The sequence below is a fragment of the Aotus nancymaae genome, unplaced genomic scaffold (assembly GCF_030222135.1).
Source record: "Aotus nancymaae isolate 86718 unplaced genomic scaffold, 86718_ANA_hifiasm-v0.15.2.pri h1tg000025l, whole genome shotgun sequence".
Classification (NCBI taxonomy): Eukaryota; Metazoa; Chordata; class Mammalia; order Primates; family Aotidae; genus Aotus; species Aotus nancymaae.
The window spans coordinates 18,160,362-18,185,001 of NW_026988438.1; the positions used below are offsets into that span (position 1 = coordinate 18,160,362).

At 37.4% G+C, this 24,640-nt stretch overlaps 1 protein-coding gene across 9 annotated transcripts in view; it reads right to left on the reverse strand.

Annotated features, from left to right (window-relative positions):
- Positions 1-23,246, reverse strand: part of AKAP9 (A-kinase anchoring protein 9) — a 164,536-nt gene extending 141,290 nt beyond the window's left edge. For 5 of the 9 annotated variants that reach the window (XM_012450835.3, XM_012450840.3, XM_012450833.3 and 2 more), the window contains exon 1: positions 22,969-23,184. In XM_012450835.3, the coding sequence (XP_012306258.2) occupies positions 22,969-23,016 (48 nt within the window). In that variant the 5' untranslated portion in view covers positions 23,017-23,184. Of the gene's footprint in view, positions 1-22,968 lie in introns of all 9 variants that reach the window. The other 4 variants (XM_012450839.3, XM_012450837.3, XM_012450836.3 and 1 more) reach the window with 2 other exon arrangements.
- Positions 23,247-24,640: the final 1,394 nt, after the last annotated feature.

Sequence of the window (24,640 nt, forward strand, 5' to 3'; positions counted from 1 at the left end):
ATAGACATTTCTCAAAAGAATACATCCAAATGGCCAACGAGTATATGAAACAATGCTCAATGTCACTAATCATCATAGAATTGCAAATCAAAACCATCATGATATATTATCTCACTGCAGTTAAACTGACTTTTATCAAAAAGACAGGGAATAACAGATGCTGGGAAGGATATGGAGAGAAAAGAATCCTTGTAAACTGTTAATAGGAATGTTAAATCAGCACAGCCATTATGGAAAACTGTATGAAGGGTTTCTAAAAAACTAAAAATAGAACTACCACAGGATCCAACAATGCCAATACTGGGTATATGTTCAAAAGAAAGAAAATCAATATACAAAAGAGATACCTGCATTCCCATGTTTTTTGCTGTACTATTCACAATAGCTAAAATATGAAATTAGCCTAAGTGTCCAACAATTGATAAATGAATAAAGAAAATGTGGTATGTATACAATGGAATATTATTCAGCCATAAAAAAGAATAAATTGTCATTTGCAGCACCATGGACACAGTGGAGAGCATTACGTTAAGTGAAATAAGCCAAGCACAGAAAGACAAATATCACATCTTCTCACTCATATATGGGAGCTGAAAAAGTGGATGAAAATAGTGAGTAGATTGGTGGTTACCAGAGACTGGGAAGGGTAGGAGGATGGAGAAGATGAAGAGGGGTTGATAATGGGTACAAGAAACAGTTTAATGGAAGAAATAAAACCTAGTGTTTGATAGATTAGTAGGGTGACTATAGTTTACAAAAATCGACTGAATATTTCAAATAGCAAGAAGAAAATAATTTATTTCTAGCACAAATAAAAGTCACATATTTAAGGTAACTGACATCCCAGTTACATTGATTTGATATTTACAAATGATATGAGTGCATTAAAATATTACATATATTTCTAAAATGTATACATTATGTATCAATAGAAATTTAAAAGTAAATTTATTTTAAAAGGAGACTTTATATCCCCGGCACAAATTAAAAGTCAGTATCACTGTCATTTCTTTTTTAGAAAAGTAAACAAAAATAAATACAATAAAAAAATTATTAAAATTTTAGTTAGATATTGCTGAAGGCTAAGAGAGAAATGGGCAAGTGTTAAAAAGGTGCTAAGAATATACAAGTATCAAACAGACTTCTGGCTATCATAAGCAGATGAACTAAAAGAAAACTAGCAAACATGATAACTTTCTTAAAATACTATCTAACATTTTTCTCTATTTTTCTATTTTTTTTTTTTTTTTTTTGAGACGGAGTCTCGCTCTTGTTACCCAGGCTGGAGTGCAATGGCGCGATCTCGGCTCACCGCAACCTCCGTCTCCTGGGTTCAGGCAATTCTCCTGCCTCAGCCTCCTGAGTAGCTGGGATTACAGGCACGCGCCACCGTGCCCAGCTAATTTTTTTGTATTAATAGAGACGGGGTTTCACAATGTTGACCAGGATGGTCTCGATCTCTCGACCTCGTGATCCACCCGCCTCAGCCTCCCAAAGTGCTGGGATTACAGGCTTGAGCCACCGCGCCCGGCCTATTTTTCTATTTTTTTATTGATATAGATTTGGGGGGGAAATACAGTTTTGTTACATGGATATATTACATAGTGGTGAAGTCTGGGCTTTTAGAGTAGGTATTACCCAAACAGTGTACATTGCACCCATTTATCCAATGTTTTAATACTGGATCAGGATAGACCTAAAATATCTCATCACCAACTAACATCAGAAGTATGTATTATATGCTTTAGGCAACACTAGGCTAACCATTATGACTCTGTATTAAAAATATTAATGTAATCCATTATTGCTAACAAAGATGTTCATGACAGAGTAGTAGGTATATTACTGCTGTATAATCTATTTTTTTGTTTATTTTTTATATGTATAATCTATTTTTATGAAAAAAATACATACCTCTTTTTAACAGAGAAGGCAGGACTCAGACTCACATCCTTCAACAATTATATCTAGCTTGAATTTTAATAACATTGTACTTGTAGGCATAGAGAAACTCTGGAAGAATATAACCCTAATAACTTTGGTGTATCTCTGGACTTGAGATTACAGGTAATTTTCCTTTTGCTCATGTGAAATTTCCTTTTTTTATGCAATAGATTTTCAATTTTTCTAAGAAGCAACTATTTGCCACTGATTCCTAAATTGAATTTGAGCTCTTTAGTCATTCTGAGAGAAGAGAAACCAAAGAATAAGAACAGGTGTAAGTTTCTTTGTGCCTTAAGAAAAGGAAATATAATACTAGTATTAATGTAACTATTATACCAATTACAACAATGCCCAGAAAATTTATCACACAAAGAAGCAATTTTTAATGATGCTCATATTACTATCAAGATATGTGACAAATATGTTAGCTACAGAATAACACACAACATATTTCATACTTACTTTGTCTGCTGTGGATAAAGTATAGGTACTGTTTACTTAATAAAGACATCTAATTTATAAATTAGAAATAGCTAATTGCTAGCCTAGTAGAATATAAAAAGATTATATTTAAATTTTTTCCCAGTTATTCAGCAAATACCCACTTATTCCACCTCATGTCTCCTAGAGGAACAGGTGCAAGACCAGTTGCCTCTATCTTTACATTAAGCAACTGGAATGCACTGAAACTACTTTGGAGGATAGCAAATTCATTCTTAAAAATAAACCAACTGGAATACTGTTAAATATATTATCTGTAAATGGAATCAGAATTCTAGGCACATTGTTTAAAAAGAAAAGATCCCTCAGAGAGAATGCAAAACCAACAGAAATTAATAGCATTCTTGATATTTAGGCTCAATTTCAGAAACTTAAAATTTCACATTGTTTATATTAGAAAATACATACATTTAGACAGAAAAATATATCAGGGCAAAGATGAAAATTTGGTTTGAGACTTCAACTGTATTAGGGTATACATAATTTATAGTTAATATTTATTCAGATGTGCAAATACATAATAAATGAGAAAAACTAAAACTTTGCATTATAAAAAGTTTAAAAATCTGAGACAATAATATTCATTACTAAATGAATCCAAATTTAAAAGATAATGGATAGATATGGAATAAAAAGAGGAATTTTTCTATTATAGTGCTTAGAATGAATCACTTCTAAGGACATTAAATTACCATGGCATTGTTTTAGGTTTACGTTACTGATTATATGAAGTAATATTATTTTTCAGACTAGCCAGAAGGTAAGTTCAATTAGGGTAAGGGCTTTTCTTTTGTTCACTGCTATATACACAAAGCCTAAAATAATATTCAATATGTACATGTTGAGTAAAAAGAAAAGATAATTTATCTTTTACAGAAAAGTCACCACTAAGCAATAATTTAAAGCACCACTTCATAGGACTTGAGAACCAAAACAGTATAAGAGGAATATTTAATTCTACTATATTAAAAACTCACAGTTTCAAAATTAACAATTTTCTAGTTAGTTATTAAATGAATTAAAATACAAAAAATTATAATCTCCCTCCTCCACCAAAAGAAAAAAAGCACAACAAAATTTAAATTCTCAGAAAAATAATACCTACAGTAACTTTTTAGCAAGAGTTCTGTTTGGTAAAAATGTGAGAGAGGGAACAGGATCATATATATTCACTTTCTTATATTAATAGATATTTAAGCTATTTACTTTAAATCTGAAAAATGGCAAGCTAGAAGATAAGGAAAAATCCTACTTAATTAGGTAATCCTCTTATACTGAAATGATGCACTTTAAATTTCTGAGAAAACATTTATTCTAAAACATGGTAAAAATTCAGACTACAGCCATCTGTGTTTGTCATTTGGAAGCCAATTATAAAAATGTTAACATATGTAGTCACAGAAATAGTTGCAAGATTTACTGGAAAGATATAATGTCCATATATAATTGTCTTTCAAAACTGGTTTGGTTCTCAAGCAAAATGTCCTACCTTGACCAGAACATGAATAAATGAGTAAATACAAATAATAATTTATTCCTTAAACTGAAGATTTTTAACTTCATAAATGATCATTCTGAATAAAATAATGAATTTTTAAAAGGCTGTATGTATAAAATATGCCAAGTTTTTGGCCAGGAGCAGTGGCTCATGCCTGTAACCCCTGCACTTTGGAAGGCCGAGGCAGGTGATTGCCTGAGGTCAGGAGATGGAGACCAGCCTGACCAACATGGTGAAATCTGGTCTCTACTGAAAATACAAACATTAGCTGGGCGTGGTGGGGCATGCCTGTGATCCCAGCTACTCAGGAGGCTGAGGCACGAGAACCACTTTAACCCAGGAGGTGGAGGTTGCAGTGAGCTGACATGGTGCCACTGTACTCCAGCCTGGGTGACAGAATGAGACTTCATCTCAAAAAAAAAAAGCTAAGTTTTTATAATGTCACTTCAAAAAATCAACTATTTGGAATCTGTTCAGTTTCTTGAGTATTCATTGTTTACTATGTGCCAGGCACTGTGCTAGACATGTCAAAATATATGATCTTAACAGTACGACCTTTTAGTCTACTATTATTTAATAACAGTCAGTTATTTCATCAAGTTGTGAGAAATAAATGAGGTAAAAGTTAATACACATTTTCATAAACTAAACAGTCATATATATATTTAAGATATATGGGAACTTGTCCTGATTTCTTCATAGAAGACTTTCCAAAAGAGATATGGTTGTAGAGTTTTACCTGTGAAGAAAATAACTTAGAATATGTCAGGTAGTAAGTAGTTTACTTATTCAACAGATATTCACTAACTGCCCATCATGTACACAACTTTGTGTTAAGGTAAGACATGTCGTGAGGAATGAAAAAGATATAAACCCTATTCTCACAAATTGTAATACAGGTGGGAAAAATAAATTATATAGAGATAAACACAGAAATATAATCATTTCAAGTGATAAAAAGTGCTTTGAAGAAAAAGTACTAGGAGAGCCTAAGACAGAAAAGATTTGATTTAGATGGGGTAATGTGGGGAGAAGTCAGGAAATGTTGAAAGAATGTGGAAACTGAGATTTAAAGATGAATATGGGTTTTCTGCCCAAGATCATTAGCAGTAAGCAGTAAAATAAAATGGAACAAAAATATCTGGCTCAAAATCCAACTTTCCATTATACCACGTGCTTTCCATGGATTCTTTTCTCGCTTTTCCTTCATTTGTTATTACACCCCACAATCCAAGAACACTAAAGGACATGAGCAAGTGATATCACCAAACAGACAAATGCTTTTATTGACAAGACTGGAGAGAAAATAAAAACAAATACAATGACACAAATATATTCAAAAGAGAATGGTACAAAATATTACTTAATTGTGTTATCTTTCCAATATTCGAAAATAGCGGTAAATAGAGCTATTTTTGTTTTTGTTGTAGAAAAGTTAAGAAATACTAATTAATTCTAATTATGATGACTACATATACTTGTCAATACTGCCTTTAAATGTTTCTAATATTCCTTAATGAATGATAAACAAGAATGCTATACAAACTACTACAACAAAACTCCAGTAGCCTAACTAGGGAAATAAAAAGATCGTAACAGTCGTCCCAAAGGCCATTTGTAAATTAAGTTGAAGTAAGGCAACTGAAAGCAAAGAAGACAAAAGCAACATTTTAAGGATGCTCTAAAGTATTCTTAAACATCACAAAGATACAAACCGTTGGAAAATAACAGTGCCAAACAGGCCTGAGACAATTAGGAATAGAAAAGACCACAGGACTGTACACTACTGAGCAGTCCAGTCCTACTTACAGCCTATAATCTCCCTTAATATAATGTTTTCTTTTTTTAAATAAAGGTTTTGGAACACCTTCATGTCAAAAAAGAAAACAAACTCTGCAGTGTGAGGAACCATCTTAATGTTGCATATTTTAACACAATTTCATTGCCTGCTATATAGTAGGCACAAATATTTATTTGCTGAATGAAAATAATGTTTCAAAAAGCGTATGTGCTTTGGGAGGCTAAACGGGGGGGATCACCTGAAGCCAGGAGTTTGAGGCCAGCCAGAACAGTATAACAAGATCCATTTCTTTAAAAAGATTTAAAAAAAAAAAATTAGCCTGGAGTACTGGCCCACACCTGTGGTCCCACCTACTTGAAAGGCTGAGGTGGAAGGACTGCTTGAGGCCAGGAATAAGGCTGCAGTGAGCTAGGATCACATCACTGCACTCCACTCCAGCCTGGGCAACAGAGTGAGACCCTGTCTCAAAATACAGTAATAATAATAAAATTAAAATTATTTTAAAAACCAAGGTGATATATCAGGTCCATGGTTACACTATTGCACAATCATGTAATGTAATAATATGCAGCCATCAAAAATAATGTTTTCAAGTCAGTGTGGTGGCTCATACCTGTAATTCTAGCACTTTGGGAGACTGAGGTGGGCATACTGCTTGAGCCCAGGAATTCGAGACCAACTTGGGCAGCATAGTGAAACCTCATCTCTACAAAAAATAAAAAAATTGGCCAGGCATGGTGGCACGTGCCTGTGGTCCCAGCTACTTGGCAGGTTGAGGTGGGAGGATCACTTGAGCCTGGGAGGTAAAGACTGGAGTAAGCTAAGATCATGCTACTGTATTCCAGCCTGGGTGACAAAGTGAGACCCTGTCTCAAATAATAATCATAATGATGATGATGTTTTCGAAAAAATCTTTTTTTTTTTTTAATTTTACTTTAGGTTCTGGGGTACACGTGTAGGTCATGCAGGGTTGTTGCATAGGTACCCACTATATCCAGCATTTCTCCTCATGTTATCCCTCCCCACCCTTCCCACCTCCTGCTGTCCCTCCCCTAGGCCCCCCTAACTGCCCCCAGTGTGTGCTGCTCTTTTCCGAGTCCACGTGTTTTCATTGTTCAACACCCGCCTATGAGTGAGAACATGCGGTGTTTGGTTTTCTGTTCTTGTGTCAGTTTGCTGAGAATGATGGTTTCCAGATTCATTCAAGTCCCTACAAAGGACATGAACTCATCGTTTTTTAAGGCTGCCTAGTATTCCATGGTGTATATGTGCCACATTTTCTTTGTCCAGTCTATCACTGATGGGCATTTGGGTTGGTTCCAGGTCTTTGCTATTGCAAATAGGGCTGCAGTGAACATATGTGTGCATGTGTCTTTACAGTAGAATGATTTATAGTTCTTTGGGTATATACCTGTAATGGGATTGCTGGGTCAAATGTTATTTCTATTTCTAGATCCTTGAGAAATTGCCACACTGCTTTCCACAATGGTTGAACCCAAAAAAATCTTAATGAGGGAAAATGCTCTCAACATAAACTTGGGTAAAAAAGAACAAAGTTGCATACATAAAGATTTAAGTAAAGTTTTAAAATATACTTATGCATAGAAACAAAGAATAGGCAACAACAAACTATTAAAAATCATTACTTGTGGGTTATAAGACAACAGGTAATTGTTTTTCTCTTTGAAAGGTCTTTACTGCCTGCCTCCATCACACAACTGTAAAGAATATTCACTAATAAATATATCATGGGCCCATATGCCAATATCACCATTTTTTAAAGAATATATACAAAAACATACCTACTAGAAATCTTATCCCTAAAGTGCTGTTTAGATGCCGCCTATCTCTGCTTCACTTTACAGTCATCTCAGTTACTGCTAACAATGAACAGTGAGAAGAATGGCAATTTGCCTCAGTGTTATCTACCCTATGCATATTATTAAGTTTAATCCCATTAAAAATAAACAACAAATAACATTGCACAGTTCATGTGAAGGAGAATCTCCAAAGCAAGGTATATTTGTAACATATAGACACTCTCTAAACAGCATAAAATGCATGCCAGTTTACCATCTGAGGTTAACTCATTTATAAATCTACATTATACATTAATTCCTTTTATATGCATATATTTTTGTAAGAAATATTTACTAAATAATAAAAGAACAGCTGCATCTGGTCAGTACAACAGTCTCAGTTGATGTACATAGGGTATCTAGCATCCATCATCAGCTCCCATGGCCATCTGTCAGAGATCATTTATGTGATGAAACCAGGCATGTAATAAATACACAAATATCAGTTTGCTTTTGACTTCACTCCTTCTTACTCCATTCCTGAATGCAGTCACTGCTCCCCACAGACTGAAGGACCTTGGGATCACGATCTCCGCACATCTCTAAACCCTTGGTACATGGTATGCATTAGAAGACAGAAAAAATTAGCACAGTGACAGTATTTATAATAGTAAAAACTGGAAACAACCCAAATACTTACTGACTTCACAATGGATGCTGATGTAAATTCCTACAATAGAATACTATGCAGAAGTGAACATGCTCTACATGATACTGAACAAAAAGCAAATCACTGATGACTTCATAAGATACCATTAAGTTTAAGCACAGGAAAACTAATTTATTGTGTGTGTACATATATGTGGTATAGAAAAGTAAGGAAATAAACAAATTCAGAACTATAGGTATCTCAAGTGGTGAGGGGGTGGGATTAGGTAAAGAATGGTTTCAAATATATTCATATGTGTATGCTTCTTCAGCAGGGTGATAAGTATATAAGTGTTGTTTTTATCATCAGTCTTTATTTTATACATACATTTTACATATATTATTTTGTAGAAGAAACATTTAAGTATTTTTAAAGTACACAGAACTTCCTTCTGAGGGAACTGGCCAGTGCTCATAGCTTCTCCCATCCATAACACCCCTGCCTCTCCTCCCAACCCTAAGTTTGATAAGGAAAGAAAGGTGAATCATTTAGATTCTTCTCTTAGAATTAGGGAACAAGGAGGTAAGAAAGCTGTCAGAAAGAAAACATGAGGAGATTCATCTTATATAAAGGATTCTAAAATGAGTATATCATGCAATAATCATATAAATCTACAGATACTCCTAAAACCATCTATAGAGTACAGTTTACATAATCAACCTACTAAACATGTTACAGACTATAAAACTCTTCTCTCTGTATCCAACATGGTTTTCCATCTGGCATTGAATCATCCCTATTCCTTCAGTTCCACACCAAGTAAAGTAGCTGGCTTAGAAGAGGTCATGATACATAATCACAGGGTTGTAGATTCAAGCAAAGTGGCTATGTTATTGGGTTCTCAAGTTTACTGCTCACTGGGGATCTTTACAAAAAACAGTAAGGCCTGACACCCCAGATTTCCTGATTTGGGTATGGAATGTAATGTAGGCATCAAAAAATTTGTAAAGCTTCCCAGGTGTTTCCTATATGCAGCAAAATTTGGGAGTCTCTTGGCTAGATGATTACTCTATGAGTAAATGTATTTCTGTGATTTATATAATTTTTATTTCCCTCCTTCTTTTTTCTTTTAAAAGTACATTTAGTGGAGCTGGGCACAATGGCTCACGCCTGCTAACTCCAGCACTTCAGGAGGCTGAGGCAGAAGGATCACTTGAGCCCAGGACCAACTTAGGCAACACAGTGAGACCCTGCCTCTATAAAATATAATTGGGCATGGTGGTGTGCACCTGTAGTTCCAGCTACTTGGGAGGCTGAGGTGGGAAGATCACTTGAACCCAGGAGGCTGAGGCTGCAGTGAGCCAAGATCATGTCACTGCACTCTAGCCTAAGCAACAGAGTGAGACCCTGCCTCAAAATAAATAAATAAATAAGTAAATGAATGAATGAATGTATATTTAGTAGGAAACAATTCCATTTGATAGAACAGATTTGGAGACTCGTCCTATAATTTTGGTCACGTGCAAACTGATGCACAGGCAAGGAAGCTGATCTACAAAGAGAAGAGTTTAAGACATTGTGAAAGTGGCCGGGCGTGGTGGCTCACGCCTGTAATCCCAACACTCTGGGAGGCCGAGGCGGGCAGATTGCCTGAGGTCAGGAGTTTGAGACCAGCCTGGCCAATATGGTGAAACCCCGTCTCTACCAAAAATACAAAAGTTAGCCGGGCATGGTGGCAGGAGCCTGTAATCCAGTTACTTGGGAGGCTGAGGCAGAAGAATTGCTTGAACCCAGCAGGTGAAGGCCGCAGTGAGCCAAGATGGTGCCACTGCACTCCAGCCTGGGTGACAGAGCAAGACTCCATCTCAAAAAAAAAAAAAGATATTGTGAAAGTGAAAGAAAAAAATAACAGAGAGAATGGCACCAGTTTCCATTGGCTTTTCAGTTTCCATGAGGCCCAGCTATACTCTGACCTTCTGAAATCTCTTCATCTTTACAATAACCCTCTTTTCTCTCCTTCACTTAACTAGTTTTGTTTCGTTTGGGAACAAAAGAGCCCGGCTAGAATTAGATTGCTAACATTTGGCTATTTTAATCAAGTAAATATTTTATGTTAAAAAAATCACATGATGGTTATTACTTCATTTATGTACATGTGTACATATATGTACAATAACATATAACCACAATATATGTACAGCAATAAGCTATAACTGCCACCTAGTGGCAGCATACCTATCTTAAGATGAGGTGTTTGTTTTGTTTTGTTTTTTTTGTAAAGAAATAACATTATTAGAGGTTAACCATGACAAACACACATTCTTTAACAGTTTTTCACGACTTTTAGGATAACATCCACACCATTTGAAATGTCACATGTGGCTCCTCATTATCTGATCCCTATTTCTCCAATCAAATTTTCTGCTATGTAGCTTAATCCTCTATACTCCAGCCTGACAATGATGATGATAATGACTGATACTTCTTGAACACTTCTTATAGACTGACGATGTTCTAAATGCTTTATACTTATTAATGAATCCTCACGACAACCCCAATTACCAAGGCAGGTACTATTACAGTTCTCATTTTCCAGAGGAGGAACAGAGAGGTTAAGTAAATACCTGAAGTCAAAAAACTAGTAAATGGCAGAGTCAGGATTTGAGCATAGATGGTCTGGTCTAGTCCAACCTCATAACCACTATAATTATCACAACAAAATCTTTGAAAAATTCCATTAGGATGTATAATATGGAACTTCTAATACAAAACGTACAAAACTGATTCCACAATCTTGCCTAGGGTCAACAACTGAAGCCTTGACCACATTTTTCTTAGTAGTAACACAAACCTCTCCATGCTCACTATCTTTACTTTTCAGATCCAGCCGTCACCAGTTCTGCTAATTTTACCTTCTAAATATTTATTGATGTATCCTCGCTTCTGATCCTACCTCACGGTCTGTCATTTGTACTTTCAACAGTCTCATAAATGGTTTTATCCTCCTGAACATATCCTCCACACAGTTGTCAAATACATCTATCTAAAAGGCAAATCTAGCTAACCATATTATTCCTCAGCTTAAAAACCCATCAGTAAGCCAGGTAGGGTGGCTCATGCCTGTTGTCCCAGCTACCTGGGAGGCTGAGACAGGAGGACTGCTTGAACCTGGGAGCTCAAGGCTGCAATGATCTATGATCAAGCCACTGCACTCCAGCCTGGATGAATGAGTGAGACTCTGCCTCTAAAAAATATATAAAACACAAAAACACCCCTCATTAATAGATCCCCACAATCTATAAGACAAAATTCAATCTCCTTAACACAGATTCAAGGATCTTCGAGATGGAGCCCTAGCCTACTACTCTACAGTCTCATCTCTTGCCACATCTCACTGATAGTTTTATACTCTAATAAAACCAAACAAGGTAGGTAATAGAATACCTTCCACAAAACAAGTCAAACGATGCACATCTCTGTGCTGTTTCCATTTTGCCTCATTCTTCTGGAAGTTTCTATGCACCTTCCACTCCCTTCTCACCTGGGCAGTTCCTCTCTATCCTTTAAGGCTTCATTCAGTGTTTATCCATCCAGAAAGCCTTCCCTAACTGCCAAGATGGAATCAGATATCCCTCCTCTGTGTTTTTTCATGGACCTAGAATTATATTACCCACCGTGTATTTATAATGATCTCTTTATGTGTCTGCCTACTAACTAAATAAATTATGCTTGGCAGAGTCCATGTCTCTCATATCCTATAGTCTTAACAAAGTGCCTAGCAAGTAATAAGTGCTCAATCATATTAACTGAATGAGTAAATAAATAGCTCCCTGTACTTTACTCAGAATACTTAACTTACTATATCGTGATTTACTTTCTACTGTACTCGAATGTGAAAGTATCAAAGGCAGGCTTGTGACTTTATCTCTGAATTCTCACTGACTTGTATACAGTAGAGGCTCGAATAAATATTAATGTATCTAAGATTTGATTTGAAAGACTGAAAAGAATGGAGTAGAGGATTAAAGATATGAAAAGGGTGTTTTAAGATTAATCCAGTGACAATATATAGGATGGACCAGAGAAGACGAATAGAGACAAGGAATCCAGATAGATAAGGTGATGTGGGCCTGATTTTATTGGACTGAAATATTAGAATAGAAAGAAAAAGGCTAAGTGTGAGACAAATTTTTAATTTAAAAAGTACGATTTGGGGCCAGGCACGGTGGCTCATGTCTATAATCCCAGCACTTTGGGAGGCCAACGTGGGTGGATCATGAGGTCAGGAGTTTGAGATATGGTGAAACCCCATCTCTACTAAAAATACAAAAATTAGCCAGGCATAGTGGCATGTGTCTAGTCCCAGCTACTCAGGAGGCAGAGGCAGGAGAATCACTTGAACCCAGGAGGCAGAGGTTGCAGTGAGCCAAGACTGCGCTACTGCACTCCAGCCTAGGTAACAGAGAGAGACTCCATCTCAAAAAAAAAAAAAAAGTAGGATTTGGTTATAATAATTCAAAGGCTTTTCCAACCAGGATGCTTTCTGAATATATTAATAGGTATAAACTAAACTACTGAGCCTAGAAAATATGATGGTACATGAGACAGAAAAGAGACTGGCCAGGAGTGGTAGCTCATACCTCTTATTCAGCACACTGGGAGGCCGAGGCAGGAAAACTGCTTGAGCCCAGGAGTTCAAGACCAGCCTGGGCAACATGGCAAAACCCGGTGTCTCTAAAAATTAGCGGGGCGTGGTGCTGAGCACCGGGTGAAGTGAGAGGATCAACTGAGTTCAGAGGGTCAAGGCTGCCACTGTACTCCAGCTGGGGCAACTTGAGTCAGATCCTGTCTCAAAAATGAAAGAAAAGGAAAAAAAAGGCAAAAAAAGAAAAGAGAGAGAGAGGGAAAAGAGAAAAAGAAAGAGAAACAGTGAGACAGAGAAAGACAACTTAGAACATTTAAAAAATTTAAGTACAAATCCTAGAGAAAAAGAAGTAGACAGACTCTTCTGTCATACAATTAAAATCCTGAGGCCTATTAAAATTACCTACCTTATTTCACCCTTTGAATTTATTAAAAAACTATAAGTTCTTCTCAACTAAAAAAAACCCCCTCAAATTATCTTTTCTTTTACTCAAACTTTATTATAAAAATTACCAATGGTTGTTTAAAGTGGAAAAGTGAGTGTTCTCTTAAGAGTCATCAGAAATGTTTAGTTATGTATTTTCATTGTGAAAGGAATTTATACAAATTAAATATTAGTTTGGCAAATATAAAAAATTTCACACCAAAAGTATTTCCAATATTTTAAAGCTGTCTATGAATAGAAAAGAGTTTCTCTTTCAGCCCAAACTCATTATTTCATATATAAACTCTCAGTAGATATTTGCTAGTGTAGTTTTAAGATATTTTGTAATACCTTGCCATTTAGAAGATGATCTACTAATTTGGCTCTCAAGAAACCAATATATACATACAGTCAAGAGAATATAAATGGCATAGGAATTAACTGAGATTGCTGCCGCATGTCCACTGCAATCCCCAGCAAGGTCTCTTTCACACAGAAAATTTGATTCATGATACATATGGAGAACTACTATTTTAGTTCTAATTGATCCCTGTCACTATCTTCTCTGGGGAAATAACTAATAAGGCAATACCAACTTGAATAAAAGTAAGACCTTAGAGGAATAAATACAGCCTAATCACAATGCCCACAATGAGCAATCCTAGTAAACAACAAGGAATTCTGTAGTGTGTTCAGTACTAAGAAATAGGAGAGAGAGCCTAGATTTTATACCTTATTAGTTTTTCAGAGATTCGTAAATCAGAGAACCTATGCAATCAATCTTTACAGATTAGGACTTTGCATAGTAAAGTTGAGTATGGTTCTGAATCATCAAAACAATAATCTTGGGGGCTTTAAGAAATGATTTCTTAAAAGGGGGAAAAACCCTTAGACTTAGAAACTTTCAGACCACACAAAAATTTCAGAGAACAGTAAACCACAATAGAAATCATAACTCTGATGGTAACTGAAAACAACTACATTGTTCATGAACAAAAAGGAAAAAGAAATTTTACACAGCACAAAAGAATCTATAGACTTAAATAAGTAATGTAAGCAAAACTACTCCTGAGATAAGACTAATTTTTTTTAATACTCTGAATATTTAACACTTTTGATTACTGTTAAACCCACAACAAATCAACCAAAGCTTCATGTAATGTACTTAGAAGGGCACTAAGTGTTTCAAGTTACATTTTGGTGATGACTACAACCAAAGTAAAAGGAGTGTCAATATGACAACAAAAACATCTTATACTGGTGAAATATCTAGAGATCCACCATTTTCATACACTAAAATAACTGGTCTTTTAATTACTGTACACTAAGTTACTTTTTTCTCACAGTATAAATGGATTAGCAATAATCAAGCCAAAAACCCAACAGGTGCCCCTTTGACCAACTGCATGCATTTGTAAAACAGCTGGTCAGGGAATGGAATGACTCACTGGCCAAGAAAGAAATCAAACTTCAGCATCATGCTTTAATCAACTCACCAGGAATCTATTATTCAAAGGAAGCAATAATTTAAATTTTGCCAAAGCCCGAAAGGTCTTAAAAAAATATATATATATACACACACACACACACACACACACGTATATCTTCCATATGTATGTATATACATATATGGAAGATATTCCCACTGGGGACATGTGTTTCTGCTATTCCTCTCTGGCACTTCAGTGCACATGCTCTCTCTCCACATATATAGAAAGGACACACACACACACACCCTACACACACATATTAGTGTATATATATAATTAATTATAAATATAATTAATATTAAATAAAAGAAGTTGGTAATAACCCAATTAAAAAATGGGCAAAGAACATTAATAGACATTTCTCCAAAGAAGATCTACAAATGGGCTGGGTCTGTGGCTCATGCCTGTAATCCAAGCACTTTGGGAGGCTGAGGCAGGTGGATCCCCTGAGGTCAAGAGTTCGAGACCAGCCTGGCCAACATGGTGAAACCTCATCTCTACTAAAAAATTACAAAAAAATTAGCCAGGCATGGTGGTGGGCGCCTGTAATCCCAGCCACTTGGGAGGCTGAGGCAGAAGAATCGCTTGAACCTGGGAGGCAGAGGTTGCAGTGAGATTGCGCCATTGCACTCCATCCTGGGCGACAAGAGAAAAACTTTATCCCCCCCCAAAAAAAAGAAGAAGAAGAAGATCTACAAATGGCCAAAAAGCATATTAAAAGATGATACTCAACATCATTATTCATCAGGAAAATACAAATCAAAACCACAATTAGAAACCACTTCATACCCACAAGGATGACTGTATTAAAAAAACAAAAAACAAAAAACCAAACAAACAGAAAATACAAGTGTTAGTGAGGCCATGGGAAAATTGGAACTTCCCATATATTGCTGATGGGAAAGTAAAATGGTACAGTCACTACAGAAACAGTTTGGCAATTCCTCAAAAAATTGAAATAGAACTACCATATTACCTTGCTCAGTTCTACTCCTAGGTATATACCCAAGAGAAATGAAAATAAGTACTCAAATACATCCATATAAATGTTCACAACAGCACTATTCACAATAGCCAAAAGGTAGAAACAACCCAAATGCCTATCAATGGATAAACAAATTATGGTATATACATACAATGGAATATTATTCAGCCATAAAAAGGAATGAAGTAATGATACATGCAACAAAATGGATGAACCCTGAAAATATACTAAGCGAAAGAAGCCAGACACAAAGCATCATATATTATACGATCCCATTTATGTGAAATATAAATTGGTAAATCCAGAGAGCACTTTGGTGATTGTTAGTGGCTAGAGGGAAGAAGCAATGAAGAATATCTGCTTTATGGGCACAGGGTTTTATTTTTGGATGATAAAAATGTTTGAGAACTAGACAGAAGTGGTAGTTGCATAACATTGTGTTAAGCCACTGAACTGCTCACTTTAAGATTGTAAATTTTTCTTATGAGTTTCACCTCAATTTAAAAAATAATAATCATAGCTTCTTTATATCTAGCACCTAGAGAACTCAAAAAACTCCCAACTATTATTTCATTTATCCTTCAAAACATCTGTTGAGATACACATCATAAGATTATTCCAACAGACAATAAAGCACAGAATTTGTGACCATTTAAATAAATGCATGCTAAGTAAAAGTTCATAGCTGCAGTTGTAGGCGTTCAAAAATGTTGGTTCAACAAACGAACAAATAAATGTCTCCAAAGTCCTAGTGCCACTTCTACCAGGCCAAATAGCAGTATTATAAATTCTCTCTCTTTCTCCCTCTCTCCAGCATGCGCGCGCACACACACACACACACACACACACACACAAACACACACACCAGATGCCAAACCACTTTCATAAATAAGTTTCGAAAAAGCCCGTAGCTTTTCCAAATTAAAGATTTTAAAGGGATGTTAACCACTTACATGAAGTGACTAATCTTAATTTTAGTGGAATCTTACTAAGAAATGAATATAAATAATATCCCTTATCGTTTAACAATTTACCATAACCTTTACTAGCTATATTAGAAGAAATTCACTTACATTTCAATATTCAGGAGCCTATCATAAATACTTTGCAGTCATAGTTTAGCTTTTACTATGAACCTCTTTATTTATAAAAGTAAGATGTTTTTGTTTGAAAAGTTTTTTCTTCCATTCTTGTCATATTTCAATCACTTGGATGTATCCTACCTTTTTCACTTCCTCTTTTCCATGAGCTATCATTCAACTTTCAGTTTCACTGACAGGGCATCACATTCCTTCCTCCACATTAACTCTCTAAACACCATGTTTTGCTTTGTTCCAACAAAGCCTGAGCTGGGTGCAGTGGCTCACACCTACTATCCCGGTACTTTGCGAGGCTAAAGCAGGAGGATCTCTTAAGCTCAGGAGTTCAAGATTAGTCTGGTTAACACGGTGAAATCCCATCTCTACAAAAAAATTTCAAAAATTAGTTATGTGTGGTGGTGCACATCTGTAGTCCCAGGTACTCAGGAAGTGGAGACAGGAGGATTGCTTGAGCTCAGGAGGTCAAGGCAGGCTGTCATTCCAGCCTGGACAACAGAGCAAGACCTCACCTCAAAAAAAAAAAAAAAAAAAAAAGCCTGAAGGTCATAAATTAGTTTTAAGTCACAGGCAATGCACCATTGCTACAAAAAGTATTGATGAAAGTATCAAACTGCTGTATCTACTCTGAATGAAAGTAAGCTCTGTCATACAGAATGCTTAAAACAGGACAGGGAAAACACTTTCTTAGCTGTGAAACACAGTATCTGAAATATGCAAAGAACAGTTTTATACCATTACCAGCTTTGTCTATCACAGTGGAAACAGTAATTGAAAAGTCCTGATGTCAATAATCAATATACAGCTTGCATGGAGCATCATCCTTTTTTGGGTACACTACTCTTCAAATGGAAAATGCTTGTTAAACAAAAGTCATATAATTACAAATTACTAAATACAATAGGCAATAATTTTTTAACAATTATTCAGCAAATAATGCCCATTATATAAAATACTAAATAGAACTTAAAAAATTATGCCTAATGCAAATTTACAACAGTAATAATTTTACACTAAATATACAACTGTCCTCTATTTAATTCTGTTCACTTAAATTACAATACTTCCTTTACATGACATGAATAATTTTAATTTGAAAAAAATGAAGTCATTTATAGTGGAGTTAAAATAGTTTGGTTCAGCACAAGGACAACCTATGTAGTGCCATCCCCATCAAAACATTGTAGAGGGAGTTAGCCCAGCTCTGAAAATATTTACTTAATACATAATGCAGTAATGTCTTAAATCTCCTGGGGTCATGCTTCTTGCAACATCAAAACTGAGGAAATCACTGAGGACCCAATAGCAAACCAAAACAACCATCAAGCAGCAAAAAACTAAACTAAACTGCCCTAAAGCCCATTCGGCAGGCTCCATTGGCCTCTGTTTTTGTTTTGTTTTGTTTTTTTGAGACAAAGTCTCGCTCTGTCACCCAGGCTGGAGTACAGTGGCACGATTTCGGTGCACTCTAACCTCTGCATCCTGGGTTCAAGTGTTTCTCCTGCCTCTGCCTCCCCAGTAGCTAGGATTAGTGCCTGCCACCACGCCCGGCTAATTTTTTGTATTTTTTAATAGAGATGGGGTTTGGCCATGTTGGCCGGGCTGGTCTTGAACTCCTGACCTCAGGTGATTCAACCACCTTGACATCCTAAAGTGCTTGTATTACAGGCATGAGTCACTGTACCCAGCCTGTTTTGTTTTTTATACTTTTTTATTTTTAGAGATGGGGTCTCACTACATTGCCCAGGCTGGTCTAGAACCCCTGGGCTTAAGCGATCCTCTCATCTCAGCCTCCTAAAGTGCTGGGATTACAAAAGCCTGAGGCCTTTGTATTTTGTTTATTTTTTTTTTACATAGCTTTCTATCAACCTTAGTTCTGGGTTCTTCAGTCAGAGCAAATCTTAAACAGCCAATCAGGAAAATAGGCAGATGAGTAAGAGCATGCCCACTGCAATAAGAACTAACAGCAAGGAAAGAATAAGAACAACAAAAACATAAAGGAGATCTATAAAATGTCTAATAATATAATCCCAGCTATATAATTAATACACTCCGCACTGAAATAAGAATTACAATTCCAGGCCTACACTAAAGAGGAAACCTAGCTATTCTACGCCTCATTTTCCTGTTCTAGATTATGGTCATACACTATGTGTTTAATATAATGTATTTGATAAGCCCTTACGGTTTTTTAAAAATGGCATTTGAGGCTGTGTGCGGTGGCTCAGGCCTGTAATCCCGGCACTTTGGGAGGCCAAGGCAGGCAGATTACTTGAGGGCAGGAGTTTGAGACAAGCCTGGCCAACATGGTGAAACCCCATCTCTACTAAAAACACAAAAATTAGCCAGGTGTGGTGGTACATGCCCATAATCCTAGCTACTCAGGAGGTTGAGGCACGAGAATCGCTTGAACCTGGGAGGTAGAGTCAGCAATGAGCCGAGAACACACCACTGCACTGCAGCCTGGGAGACAGGCTGTCTCAAAAAAAAAAAAAAAAGGCATTTGAACATTCTTTTCTGTTCATAAAAAAGATATATTGCATCAAGAATTTGGAAAATACTAAAAGTGTAAAGAGAATTAAAATTGCCTATAACCCACCATCTAGAGATAACCACGATTTATATCTTGGTGCTTTTTTTCAGGTACCTTCATATATAAATATATACATATACCCTTTTCTGGTAACTTTTTTCTTTTTAACCTGGCATCATTTGTTGGCATTTTCGGAACTCAAAAAGTCTTTGTAGAATTAAATACCATAACTTATTAACCCATTATTACAGATTTTGGCTAGAAGGAAACATTTTATAAAGTATACTACACATTATATGTATACATGACAAACTATTTAAAAAGTGATCATTTAGGCCAGGCAAGGTGGCTCAAGCCTGTAATCCCAGCACTTTGGGACGCTGAGGTGGGCGGATCATGAGGTCAGGTGATCGAGAGCATCCTGGATAACATGGTGAAAATCTGTCTCTACTAAAAATACAAAAAATTAGCAGGGCATGGCGGCATGCACCTATAGTCCCAGCTACTCAGGAGGTTGAGGCAGGAGAATCTCTTGAACCCGGGAGGCAGAGGTTGCAGTGAGCTGAGATTGCGCCACTGCACTCCAGCCTGGGTGACAGAGAGAGGCTCCATCTTGGAAAGAAAAAAAAAAAGTGATCATTTATAAGGTTTAGATAAAGAAAGGGAATTTTTTCAATGGAACAGTTTACCAATAAATTACCCCCAAAAAGATTTAAAAGTCGTGGTTTGTGAAAGTAGATTATTAAATACAATACTTAAGTCCAGTGAACAAATGAGACATGTGGAGAACCAAGTCACAGATAAATTTTGGAAAATGATCATTTTAAGTTGTTTCTGATGCCAGCAATATGGATTTCACATTAAGAGAATTCTAGATTACTGTTATTAAATTATATCCAGGCTAGTAAAGTAACACTTATTAATGACACATTAATCATTCTGCTCATTCATTAAGCAAATATGTATACCTATTAAATTATATCCAGGCTAGTAAAGTAACACTTATTAATGACACATTAATCATTCTGCTCATTCATTAAGCAAATATGTATAACTACTATTTGAAAGGCATTATATTAGGGTACATTAATATCAATAGTAAGAGCCTTCTTAGTAATTTTATAAAATAAGATAGCAGCATTTAAAATATTTTAACAAAATGTGGGAAAAAATTCCCCCAAATCCTACTGCATCTCATCTCTGATCCCTCTTTGTGCCTGACATCCAGAGTCTGTTTCTCTCATTAAACAGTGAACAACTTGAGAGCAGACACTGTCAACACCTCTAGGTATAAAATAGGGGTTCAATATGTTTGCTGAATGACATTATCATCCAGATTTTTTCAGTTCTAATCTGAAAGCACACGTTTATACAATGAAATAATATGTATACTATTTTTGATAATGCCATTTCTACACTATTTTTCATGTTCCTATCAGTCTTCATAATCTTCATGGCTGTAAAATATTCCATCATCTTAATATAACTTAGAAAAATGATTCTCTTCATGTTGTCTTTAAAAGTTATTTACAGTGAGTTTTTTGTTTTGTTTTTGTTTTTTTTTGAAACAGGATCTCATTCTGTTGTGCAGGCTGGAGTGCAGTGGCATGATGATGGCTTACTGCAGCCTCGAACTCCTGGGCTCAAGTGATCCTCTCACCTCAGACTACCAAGTGGCTGGGACTACAGGTGCACACCACCACGCCCAGCTATTTTTTTTTAAGAAAAATTCTGTAGAGTCTCACTATGTTGCCCAGGATGGTCTTGAACTCCTGGTGTTAAAGCGATCCTCCTGCTCCAGGCTCCCGGTCAGCATTTTTATATCGTATAGCTAACGTTGCAGCAAACATACCTTGCCTTACAAGTCTCATAGACTTATACATCACTGGAAAAACTGGGCTCAATTTTAAAAGAAGATAATCTTTTACAACAAAAATTCATCTTAAAAAGGTTTGCACCCCATATGCAGAATTTTGAAAGACAAACACACAAAGAAACTAGAATTGTATTTTGCCAAATCAACTACAACTGCAAGCAATTTAAATAAATCCTCTATTATGAAATACGTATGTCCCAAGTAAACCATGTTTCATAGAACTACTTCACATATATTTAGGAAAGATAATACTGGGGGCAGGTAATAAAAATTCTGAAGTAACAAATAAGACATCTAATCAGATCTTCAATGCTTTTGGAGGGAGTATACACTTCACCTCCACTACTTCCTTGGATGCATAGAGCTTACTCAGCCCCTCAGATTGCACAAGTGTAAGCTTTGGGCTTCTAAAGATACCCTGATTCCCCTTTCCCACCATGTACAGATTCGAAAGTAAAAATTTACCTGGCTACATACAAGCATTTAAGCATGGACCTTAAAGAGAGGGAGCTTATGGGAAAGCCAATTATATTTTAGAAATATGAAGGTAGTGTGTATATGTGTGTGTGTGTGTTCACTTAACAAACTTGGGCTGAGCCTCTCTGCAGTATGGCCCTCCATTGACAATAAATCACTAACCTGGTTTCCTTTGTTTATGTGCAGGGAAGAGAAAAGAAAGGAAGAGAGAAAAAATAGTTACCTGTAATACAATTTTTTGTCCAAGTATGGTTGCTAACAATTATCTCTAAAAAGAATATAATCTATAAAAGAAGACTTCATTGAAGGGAGGAAGGGGGCTTTTGAGGCCAGACAAAATATATGCTCAAATATGTAATTTTTAAAAGAAATATGCTACGTAGCTTATATTTTATATATGTCAAATTTCTCATGAAGCCCAATGAACGATGCCTGTATATAAATGTGTATTGTATTGTTTGCTTTACAGGCTTTTCCATACACATATACACACATACACACACAAACACACACACACACCAATCAGGATTTGCCAGAGGGATATATAATAACTAAATTACTTAAAGCAGGAATTCTATAGGTGTTACTGGGCATATGGAACCTTTTGGTCCCCAGAAGTTCCATTCACAGACTGCATTAACATTCCATACGACACAAAAGCGCATGCCATGACAAAGACCTTCAAGTACAAATATACAAAGACACGCTTCTAAAAACGCTCCTAAAGCCAAGTTCGCAGCTGGCACTTGTGGCACTGCTGAGACAGCTGTCACAGGCCAATCACACACACCCAAGAGTGCCAGTGTGCCACCTAAGGAAGACAAGCTGATCATCAGCGCACAAATCCCCAACCCAGTAAAGAAAAGCCCTAAATCCCCACCCTGGAAAGCACAATGCCTGCACCACCCAGAAAACTCCTTAAAAAAAATGAAAGGTCGGAGGTTTAGAAGCAATTAAACACTAGTTTACAGCAATAAAAATAAAAGAGGAGTTTTATTTGGACATTCACGAGAAAGGAGCCACAATATTCAATCCCCACGGAAGTATTAACAGCTAGCTAGCAGCACAAGGCTTTGTCCCCCAACCGGAAAAAGGGGAAAGGAGGAGGGCGAGGAGAGATGCAGACCCTGCAGCACCTCCCTCCCGGGCAGTGCACTGGGGCTGCGGCGAGCTCCGCTTCCCAGGCCCCCTCCCACCCCTTGCTAGCCACCGCCTCCCACAGCAGGCCCGGTAGCCCTGGGCTCTCCTACCTTGGCTTTGCCGGCCTCCAGCTTCTTCTGTCTCTCCTCGTCCTCCATGGCCTCTGCGAGGAAGGCAGGGGAAAACGGGTTGAGGGGTGGTCGGGGGTAGAAAGGAAAGGTCGGTTAAGACGGAGGTGGGACGGCAAGCTCCGCGGCCCAAGGCGCACAGCCGGCCTGGCGCTCCCCCGCCCGGAGTGGAAGCAGTCTCCGCGCTCACTGGAGGATTGTCCTCAGCCGCACGGGAAGCGCCGTCACCGCCGCCGCCATCTTCGTCTCCACGTAAACACACGGCGAGGCGGGAGGGGCTGGAACGTCTGTCCGCGCAGCCGCCTCGCGGGCAGGTGCGCCTGGGGTCCCGCCCCGGCCCAGCATTCGCGGGTCAACCCTCGCCAGGCCCGGGACTGGCCTCCGACCGACGAGGATCCCGCCACAGGAAGCGTCCTTCCCGAACATCAACGGCTCTCAGGTGGCGGCCGAGCTGAGGAGTAGGAGGGACCGGGATGTGCTAGGGGCTCCTGGCCGGACTCCCACCCTCCGTCCAAGGTATCCAGTGGTATTAAAACACGAGGGTTTTATTTTTCTTCAAGTTACAAAAACAACATTGCTAATGGTGAAATTGGCGAACACCTAAAAGCTCCGGCGGAAAAGTTGCGGGGGATAGGGGGGTGGTGGCGGGGCTGACGCCAGTTTTTCTCCCTACTTGACTCAAGGAATTATGAGAGCAGCTAATTGCTCTTATTACTTCCTTAGCCTGAAAAGTCCCTCCCTCTTCCCTCCACTGGTTCCAACTCAATCTCCGGTTTATCCTTGTAGTCTTATCTCACACGACGCCTCCAAATGGCTTTCTGACCTCCTGTTCCCTCTACGGCGACCGAGACACATCTAGTCAAAACTTAATCCCTCCCCCCACTCCTTCGAGCGTCCCTTTAACAATAGCGTTCTGAAAAGGAGCCGGCGCTTCAGAACCTAGGTTAGGGACAATGCCAGACTACACTAACTTTCTAGCTTTAATGACAAGTTACCTATCCATGAGCCTATCTGGAATTTTTGGAAGGGTTGTTAATATACGTGACTGCCCTGGCATATTAAAACGTCTTGAATTAATGTCAGCTTTCTTTCTCTTTGGACTTCCTTTGTGTACCCTGAACGATATTTTAATAATTTGTGTTCTTCTTAGTTCAGGTCATACTCCCAGCTCCTTGAGAACAGAGACTCATAGAGTCTTGCTCATCCTGGCTTTACTAAAGTGACCAGCACAGAACTCTGCACTCGATAAACGCTTTTTGGATTGAATCGAGCAGTGTTTATAAATTTAGCATCACTATCCTTCCTTGTTTCCCCTACATGTGCTCCCTCAATCCTTTGTGTTCTTCTCCCTACCCTCCAATGCTCAAATCCACTCCTGGAGTGAACTACACATACTAATGTCTCTGGTTGATTACTCAGGTTTATCGTGTTTCTCTGTTGCTTTGAGCTAGGTTGGACTGAAAAATTGGCAGGTGTGAACAAAAAATAGGCTAAAACCAGTTCAAGCGTAGAAGTGGTGTTAAGTGAAAAACTAAGGTTAAAAAGAAAAAAGGAGAGACTGAAGACCTGAAGTCTACCACAAACTGAAGATGAGTTTTAAAGAGCCCTTATTTAGAAATCTTAGCTTTAAAAAAGTTTTTTTTTCTTGAGCTCT